At 38.5% G+C, this 10,361-nt stretch overlaps 1 protein-coding gene across 1 annotated transcript; it reads left to right on the top strand.

Annotated features, from left to right (window-relative positions):
• Positions 1 to 931: 931 nt before the first annotated feature.
• Positions 932 to 3,514, top strand: LOC307256962 (uncharacterized protein; the record flags this gene model as incomplete). The annotated part of the gene is made up of 6 exons (XM_080036077.1): positions 932 to 1,004; positions 1,245 to 1,346; positions 1,511 to 2,020; positions 2,126 to 2,265; positions 2,593 to 2,702; positions 3,376 to 3,514. 6 exons carry the CDS (start codon positions 932 to 934, stop codon positions 3,512 to 3,514), a joined length of 1,074 nt encoding a protein of 357 aa, XP_079892203.1.
• Positions 3,515 to 10,361: the final 6,847 nt, after the last annotated feature.

Here is a 10,361-nt window from a genome sequence, read left to right as displayed (position 1 = left end):
TCCAGAGGTCAATGTTTTCCATTCTGAAGTAGCCTAAAGGGTTTTAATATTCGTACCAAATCTAAAGACAATTTGTACAGTTGATGTTTAGAAATATGGCTCTTGAATAAAATATTGGGACAATAATTCTCAGACTAAGTGACTATTTATGTTTTACTTACTACAAGTATGTTTATATATTTTAATCACTTTTATTTGACACAGTCTTTCATAGACATTAATGCCCTTAATAGTTACATGTTATTGAAATGATGTGTCGGTACAGTACACAACTGAAATTGCATTTTTGAAATTAGGAAAATCTATACCTTGTATCTCATGTCATGTAACGCAGTCACTCATTTGACCTCAGTGGGAAGTTAGGCTGTGGGAAAAGGGAACAGAAAGCAAAGAAGATGAAAGTCAGGAGCCTGAGAGAAAGCCACTTCTCTCTAATACAGAGTCTAGAGAGTCTCTATACTAAATACTGAACGTGGCTGGTGAACTCCAGTTTGTTTCTAGGACAAATTCTGACCGAATATGCCCTGATATCCAAACCAAGAAAGAGCACACACAGGATATTTGTAAAAACTTTTTTTTTCAGACCAATCAGAGCCAAGTTCAAGCCGGACATTTGATGACAATGAAAAATACACAACCTGTTTTTGCTCTATAAATATTTTCACATTGACATACAGTAATGTTTGCTGTTCTCAATGTGAATGCAGTCGTCCTGGTACTGACTTATTTTTACCTTCTCAGATCCAAGGTAAGTGCATATATTTAAACAATGTTTCCCATTTAGATGATTGAATATTATACTGTTGGTAAATGTTCTTCAGTTTCAGTAAGTAAAATACAAATATTTCATAGTTTAAATGACTTAACAAGTAGAAAAAAAAAGTAATTTTAAATGAATGGTTTTAAGGATCTACTTTTTAGGATTATCAGAATGGATTCAATGGAAATCAATGACGACATATATTTTGAGAACAACTTTACATTGGAAGGCCTTATTCCCCGAGGTAAGTATCAAACTGAAATCATATGTACATACGGATTATGCAATATTATTTGCACTTCTACACCAAAAGGGTAATCCATGAGATTTTTGAAAGTAACCTGTCCATCAATTTACATTTTAAACAAAAAGCTTAAACTGAAATGCCCACTAGGCAGCTTCTGTTTTACAATTGAAATTCTGGGAAAGAGGTGTCCCTGTCTCTTAGAAATGATGCTTAACTATTTTTATTCTTTTTAATTAGTGGATTATCAGAGAAGAAAGCAGCCTTCTAGATGTGTGACTGTGAGTCTTGGATTACTGTGCGCTGTCCTGTTGGCCGGTAACATGGGGCAGTTTATCTACTGTGAGTGTTAGACGATTGCCGCCAGTAAAAACATGAATAATACCTTTCACAACTGCCAACTGGCCTTTTGAGAAGCCAGGTGCACCTGATGTTGTAGTTGTTGCAGAGAGAAACAAAGTCTATATGCAAAATTCACCACCCCCTTTTTTTTTTTTCTTTGACAGATGAGATAATCAGCCGCCCCGCATCAACAGTCAGTTGTAACACTCACGGAGATGGAGTGCAGAGTTACGATGCTTTAACTGCAGACAGAAAACAGTTAGAGGCCAGACTGAGTAATCTGACAAAAGAAAAAGACCAGTTCCAACAAGTTTACAGGGCTTTGACTATTGAGAAAGATGAATTCAGCAATCTGAAAAACAAAAGTGATCACTTACAAACAAGTTACAACACCTTGAAACGAGAAAGCGACCGGTTACAGACTTCATTTCATCAATTACAGAGCAATTACTCTTGGCTGAAGACGGATAAGGACCGGTTGCAAAGAGGCTACAACACACTTAATATCAGTAAAAATCACCTTCAAGTCCGCTACAATTCATTGTGGAAAGAGAAAGAACAATTGCAAAGCAGTAACAATGCTCTGCAGAGAGAGAAAGAGCAGTTACAGACCAATTACAGTAGTTTGGCTACATTGAGGGACCAATTAGAGAAGAAGATCCTCAAAGAAGAGGGTAAGATTTTTCTCATGCAAATGTAATTTATTTAGAATGCAGTTTCATGGTATTCTTGGCCTTTTGTAGTGATTTTTTGTCCCTCTCCATGTTTTGAATTTGCAGGCATCTGTGAGACAGGATGGCAGAGGTTCGACTTCAGCTGTTACTTTGTTTCAGCACTGAAGAAAAACTGGACGTTAAGCAGAGATGACTGCATTGCCAAGGGAGCAGATCTGGTCGTCATAGACAGCAGCGATGAACAGGTGAGAAAGAAAAAGAGAGAGTAAACATAGAAGCATAACTTGGGAGATGTTCAAAAATGTGTTGTTTGGGAAAAGTATCGGAGCAGATGGACATATGCCTGGGGTTATAAGTATGTTTGTGTCATGTTAGAAACTGCAAACAGGTTAAAACAAAAATCATGTAGGCTATCTGCTGATTTGTATCCATCCTTAACATCTTTGAACACAGTCGTTTTTATTGACAGGACATCTGAAACATGGGGCATAACAGAAAAACACAACTAAACAGTTCCAGTGAAATACTTTTGCATCAATATTTTAATCATTCCTCTTTCTGTGCCTCACCAGGTATTTGTTAGCGGGTTATTGGGACCAGGCGACAATGCCTGGATTGGACTCACAGACAGTCAGAACGAGGGGACCTGGATGTGGGTGGATGGGACTCCAGTCACCACAAAGTGAGTTTTAACTACCAGAGTGTATGAGCCAAGAACTCTGCAGCTCTATATGTATACTGTATATATGATTATTTTTTTTTATATATTAATGTGATTTTAATGTGCTTTTGAAAGCATGTCAATAACTCAAAACCCAGCAGATGGAACTAAAGCAAAATTCATAGGTTTGATATTTAATTAAATGATTCACATCCACCAGGATTAATCGTGGTTTTAATGTCGTATTTTATTGAAGACAGAGGTTACCGCATAATAGTCTTACATGAAGTGAACTTTCATGAACTGCCCAAATCTGCATTGGTTTCGATCTGTCATGAAACAATGCACTAGCAGAAAATATGGAGGAATCAGCTCAAAGACCACGCCCACATAATCAGGATGTCATGTACTGTCACACTGAGAGCCTACACCACTGCATCCACCATCAACACTGATTTCAGCAACATTCTTTGTCCTGTGTGAATGTTTTTTCAGACCACAGAAGGGTGGTGATGATTACATGAGGTCTCTGCATTGTTTTACTCATATGCAAATTAAACTATGATCGAGAAAAAACAATAACACACAGAACAGTTTGGGTCGGAAACAAAAGATCGAAGCAGTTGAGAAACACAAAGTGGGCTCTGTAAAAAGAGAGGAAAATGGTTTCTGTCTCTGGTATCTTGTACTGCAGGTACTGGCAGCCGCTGCAGCCCAACAGCTTCAATGGGAACCAGGACTGTGGAGAAATGGTGCGCAAACCATCGGGACAAGTGGGAGAATGGAATGATGATGGCTGTTTCTCTGTGCAGTTGTGGATTTGTGAGAAATAGGATCACAATGATTTATCCCAGTAAATGCCAGTGTGTGCTTGTGGCTTTGGACTGGGGTTCTAATATATATTTTTGCATGCTTAGTCTGGTGATATTTAATATTTTGCTTATTCAACAGTCTATAAAAAGACAAAAAACAACAATGCAGGTAAAAATGACCCCAATTAAATAAACTATTTACTCCAGTGTAAGTAATGTTTCCATAAACCTACATTGCCCAGCTGTTTCAAGCTATTAACGGAGCCTTTTTTTCATGCATTATTCATACATTCGTAGCATATATTTCCATACATAGCTTTTATGATTCTTGACAAATAAACTTAGTTGCAGAACACTGTTCAAAATTGCATAAATGTACTATTTAGCTGATGATTCATGTCTGTAATATGAATTGCTAAGAATGTGTTGTACTCTACGTGCAATGCTTTAGATGTGTCTTTGATCTGCCATCTGTGTTATATGTTTGAAAAAAAATATGTATTACAAATAATTTAACAAAGCCTATACATACATTTGCATAAAGTATAAATAATTCACTCTTCCACTCTGCAATGATTACAAGATACTGGGACAAATTAATTCCCATCTTCCTACAGATATTCACTGTTTGTGTTTACGGTGTGTGTGCAATTAGCTTGCATACAAATCTCCTGCAATGGTGGTTCAGTGACAACTTTCTACTGTATTTTTGCAGCAAATGAAATCGCAAGAACTATGTGATTGTATGACCTATAATATCTTTATCTCTCTTTGTTGTAGGTGTTTCAGAGCTCTTCTCCTAATTAATTAAATCCTGGGCTGGTTGTTGATAAACCTTAGCACGCTGTGTGCAGTTAAACGTTTTATTAAGTTTAAATGTAAAAAGCAAAACTTCTTACAGTTAAATTAGCTCAACATTATTATTATGGTTTCCTGTCATTTTTGAGGAGCCTTGGTAGAACAGCTCTGCTGTGGATAGAAATGTATGTCTGATACTGTCTTTTCACAAAAAAAAGTTCAATTATCTTGTCAGAAATTTAGAAATGACATCTACAAGTCCTCAGCCATGAGAAATGCCCACCAAGTGCAAAGCAAAAGCTTTCACAAATATTTTCAAAATGTGTTTATTCCTTCATGAAACATTTTGAAGTATATTACAACTGTATGTAGCATCATTATAGTTTATATTTCGAAGTAAGGACTTACTTTACTTCTTAATGTTTAATATGACCATTCAGGTTTCTAGCCTGTTGCTATGTACTTTACTTAGAAAGGTAACCTAATTTATTTAAATACATTAGGTCACATGCAACACCCTTTCAACTGTTTTTAAAACCTAATTTTTCTGCTCTGTGATTCTAACCAGACCAACATGTCTGCTTGAGGCTCCTTGATCTTTTATTTTTAGTCAGGCGGCTTAAAGCATAACCTCACCACCCGCCTACATCCAGGGGGGGAGCCCCATCGAACCACCCGACCACATGCGGTTTGGATTGGACTCATCTCAGAGGGGAATGAAAAGGCTTAGTCCAATTAATGGTTGAGATGCCCCCTTCAAGAGCAGCCACACTCAATGTAGCCACCACCACACCCAAAATGAGCCACATGCCAAAGCATGGTGTCGCTGCCTGCTAAGTACATCTGCTCTGTATACCGCTCACATGTTAGTGGATCTAAAATGTGCTGTGCGTTCTTGGTTCTTCTGTGTTATGTAACATGTAGCCTGGAATGGCTGCAGAGAGCATTGTCAGCACTCAGTCCATTGGCATCTGATCTGGGAAGAGTGGAGTTAGACGCAGTAGAAGCAAATCCTGTATGAAATGATACAATCAAATGCCAACAGCTCTGCAATACATTCGTCTTGTCATTAACAAAGACACACTGATTCAAGCCTTTAGAAATTGTGGAAGTTGGTAGTTTTTGACACAATAGTTTGAATCAGCTGAATATCAAAATATAGTTCCAAATGGGACAATTGTGCAATCAATAAAACATACTTAAATTCATGAATATAAGAAATGTATAGTGGTAAAAAGGGACACATTTGAGAAGATTATTTCATTGTATGCCAATAGTAACCAATACAATTTAATAAAATAAAAGTGAAGCGAACTTGAATTAAAGTTAGTTGAACCTGCAGAACATTTGCCTACAGTATAATATGTAATAACGTAAAAACGATGCATCAATATTTATTTAGCAGAAAACAGGTTCCTTTTGTCCATGTCAATGTTTAATTTAAATTCATATAAATGCACTGTATGTACACTTTTCTTACTGCATATTTTATAATATTTAATCTCCTTTTTGGGTGTTCTGGCCAACGCAACATAATCCTTGATGTAGCCTATGTAAAGGTTGCAAACAAATAAAATTGCACCATGTGCCAATGCAACCATAACGTAAACATCACATAGAAGCTGAGTGCAAAGTCAACATTGGGCTTGTAAGCTTTCAAACAGCGCAGACGAGCTGAAGGGTCAGGGGCCAATATAGATTTTGGCATGATGACAAATAACCTTCTCCTTGAGCGCACCTTCATGATCCCAACTCATAACCATAGCTCACGCCGTGGGAAATGAAATATTTGGACAGTTTGAACAGACATGACATGAGGACACAGGTGCACTGAGGGAAGGAGAGGTGTTCAACAGCAAACTCAAACATGTCAGAGCTGCACGTGAGCACTGAAATATTGTTACCCAAGTAGACTCAAGCAGAAATGATTTGAAGGTGCCAATCATATTCCATGCTTAGAGAATCTTGGACAGATGGGAATAGCCTTTACCTGACACAAGCTGTCACACAAGCTGCTGTGTCTGCTTTTATCAGGCAAGAATCAGAGAGCACACACACACACACACACACACACACACACACACGTAAAACACACCCACACACGCACGTAAGCACACCAGAAATTAACCCTCTGATATTGTTTGTATTAAAAAAGTTGAATCATGTCTGCAGGTACATCTTTAAGGTGCCACGTTAAACACTGGAGATGAATATTGACACATGCGTTGAACATCAACAATTCTCCTCCAGTCTAAGGTCATCTGAGGTTGAGCAGAGCTGCTTGTTCCCTGCAAGACATCATCACTGTGCTTGATCGTCTTTCTTTTGTCAGGTGAAAAGCATCAATACCTGAAATGATGGATATGATACAGAAAAAGATATGATCAACAAAAATAGACTGAGGGCAAGTGGTGGACATACAAAACCTTACAAAACAAAACACAGAAAACCAATAACGATTGAAAAAAATACGTCAACAAAGCATTCATTAATACGATACAATCTTTTTTTTCTTTGTAGATATTTAATTTTTTTTAAATATGACTTATTTTCAAGTTCAAATTGTATTGTATGAGACTTAACAATGAGATGATCCCATCAAGCATGTGACAAATGCAAGTGAAGGCTTGTAGTTGATGCGTCCATGTGTTGGAGCAGTGCTTTACGCCTGCAGAAAAACAGAGGCTTGTGAACTTAAGAAAGACGAGTCAGACTCAGACTGATGAAACAAATGTAAGTGTAACCTGAGAAGGAAGAAAGGTGCACTGTTAGCTGACTGAACAATACGTTACTGCTCACATTGCCTCTGGGCAGAAGGACCTGGCGCACGATTACAACCTCTAAAAACACACAGAAGCAAAGGCAGAGATAGGGGTGTATATTTTTTTGTCTCCCTATCCCCCCAGGTGCTGCCTTGCACTGCAGCGAGCAGCTGAATGTCTGATTCATCCGTCACGTTGCTGCTTTCGGAGGCTGTTAGACAGCGTTCGCTCCTGGTCTGTGGGACCACACAGCCTTGTTTACCACATTCCTCTGGCAGCTAGGTCGAGTGTGATTGACATCTGTGGCCAGTGAGTCACGGGTGCAGGTCCTTTCTCACCCCCCCACACACACACCATCCAGCTGCCCTCACAAAGGACCATGAGCGTATCTGACAGCTAACTATACAGCCTGTCCGACTCCCCATCTTCCCTTCCATTCTCACCTCTGTTGCATTTTGTTTTCCTTCCTCCTCTCATCCAATCTCTTGTCCTCTCACTCGCCATATCCTTTCCTCTTTATTCTCTTACTATTTTTATTTCAGGTCTGTTAAGGGTGCTTGTGTGAGTGTGTGTGTTGCCTTGCCCGACCAAATGACAAAAAAAGAGTAACAATGGACTATGTGTTTCTTGTTCAACGTGAGCTGCTAATATCAGCGTGCCTGTCTAACTAACTTAATACCTATAGGCTACATCAGTAACCTATCCTAGGGCAGGTTAGGTTAGGTTAGGATAAATGAGTCAGGTGAAACATTAAATCGTTTGTCTTTTTTAACTGTTGGATCTCACGTTAGTATTGATAGATAGCTCACTACAGCAAAATCTGCCACTGACAATCGTCAATTTAGTTGTTGACACTGATAATCAGCCATCCAAAATAAGGAGCCAGTTGTTGTCTACCAATGACTGTTTTGAAGAGCCTCAGTTTAAATATCACCACATTTGAGCCTGTGAATGTTAGAATTGTGAGCTGCATGCATGTTGTGCCAGATTAGAAAGCTTGGCCGTTGCAACAACATTATGGCTATATAGGGAGTTCATTAACGTAATAAAAAAGGAACACGAAGGAGAAATTAAGGAAGGTCTTTAAAGTCTTTTGGGGTTTGCGTGGTGTTGGAAGAAGTATATTTAACTTTTAATTCAAAAGAAACAACAATTCGATGTAAAACTACTCCACTGTAAGTTAAAAGTTGCACACAGCCGCACAAGCATGCTGCCAGGATCTTTTCAGTCACACACAAACAGAGGTAGGCGAAAAAAAGAATGACGTGTCAGCACAATTTAGTCAACACTCATCTGTCCACCGCCACCCTCATCTGTCCTGGAGGGAGGGTGGAGGTGGAGGGGGCTAGTTGGTTGGTTGATGCAGGTGACCTGTCTCCCCACACAGGCCATCAAGCCTCTGACACACTGTGAAGCCTCAGGGGAGACCAAACACAAAGCTCCCTCTCATCAACGAGGACACTGTTCCCCAGGAATCTGATCGTGTTTATGGGTAAACACCCTGAAAGCCTCTCCTTTTAATTATACATTAAAAAAAAAGCCAGAGATTAGTGCGTTGACAGTTAACTCAATGGAGCTAATTGTGAGTCATTTTGTAGAGCAGCAGAGTTGAAAATGACTGTTGGCTTTTGGCCCAAATATGTCCTTTAGAGACAGCTTTGAACTGCTCCTGGTAATTGAGAAATAATCTGGCAGTGATGTTAGAAAATAAGAACGGCTCAAAACAATGATCCACACATTAAAAAAGTTACATTATGGCCAAGAAAAAAGGAGACCACACCTGATGGCTGATTTAAGCACATTAGTCTATCAATGAAACTGCTGTTGTTTGTCCAAGTGGGAATGGTAAAGTTTGATGAGATTAGAAATGTGTTAATCATTACACAGTTTTTAAAGATCACCCTGAGGTCTTGTGAATTTGAGCTATTGTACAGGCTACGAATAAGCAGAGGCAAATGCAGTTGTTTCAAGTAACACCACCATATGTTCCCTGGAAAATGGTTGTTGCCTGGAGTTAACAAAATAAAGCACTTTATTTTTTCAGTTTTTGTTTTCTTCACAGAGCACACACACTAGTACGCTTTCCTGTTAGAGCACAGAGTAGTGATAACGTCGCCAGAGGAATGGAAAACTTTGTTTGTCGGTCCTTCCACCGAAAATGCAAACAAAACTAGAGATTGGTAAGTCCGTCACAGGCTTCCCAAAATGTTTCCAAACTGATAAAGAAAAAGTCAGAAATTGAGTTTTGTAAAGCCCCCAATCTCTCTAAAGATACATATTTGGATTTCAAGGTCATTTTGTTTCATAGCATCATTGAGTCAAACATATTGTATTCCACATTCTGTAACTTCCAATTTTGCCACAACTAATCAGCAATTACTGACAAATACACCCTCCCATCATCATAACGTTTTTCATTATGATTCATTTAAAGGTGGGGTCAGTGATTCTGGAGAAAATGTGTACCAGATGAAGCTCCTCTTCTGGCTCTGGCACAGGAAGATGACATCTCTAATCCTGTTGCTGTGATTGGTCTTTGATTGTAGATTCTCCAACTAGATACACAGCTGCCAATGCACACTATACCAGACTTGTTTTCATCATTAAGATTAAAAATGTATGCTGCAATTCACAGGCAGTCTGGAGCCAGCCTTCCAAATTCTGGCTGAGTCATTGACACCGTTGATTTTTCCTCCTAGAGAACATGCTTTATAAACAAACCATAACATAATTAAACCGGTTACGGAAACTAATGTTTTTCAACCATCACATTTGATCTATAAAAATGTATAAAATAAGTTGAACATGTGACATACAAATATTTAGAATTAACTGACATAATTCTGAAAAATAAATAAATGCTTAACCCTTAGGGCCCGTTGGTCCATTTTACGGACATTTAATTTTTCTTTTTTTGGATAATTTTGGCTGTGTTCATGCATATGGCATGAAAACTGGTAAGGAAGTGTATTTTTATGTGATAATGTTATTTCCAGCTCAGCTCTTACAGTAAGGCTAAAATACACTGTATACAAACAAGAGTTACATTCAGACTGCTAAGGTCCATAAAACGTCCATTAACACCCATTCAAACACCATTTTTTCAACACACTGCCATTAAAGCATAATTGATGCATTTTTTTATATCTGTGTGTCAATCTGGGCTTCTACCTTGGAATTGATAATTTTTACTACTCTCCACCATGTTACGTCATTATGACCATATTTGGCATATGGAGAAAAAACAGGCTATTTCCACTAGATAGCACTGTCACGATCCCCCTTCCTCTCCCTTTAGCTTTAACCCT

This window comes from Ammodytes marinus (assembly GCF_949987685.1).
Source record: "Ammodytes marinus genome assembly, chromosome: 10".
Taxonomy (NCBI): Eukaryota; Metazoa; Chordata; class Actinopteri; order Uranoscopiformes; family Ammodytidae; genus Ammodytes; species Ammodytes marinus.
This window is presented reverse-complemented; position numbering and strand designations above follow the sequence as displayed.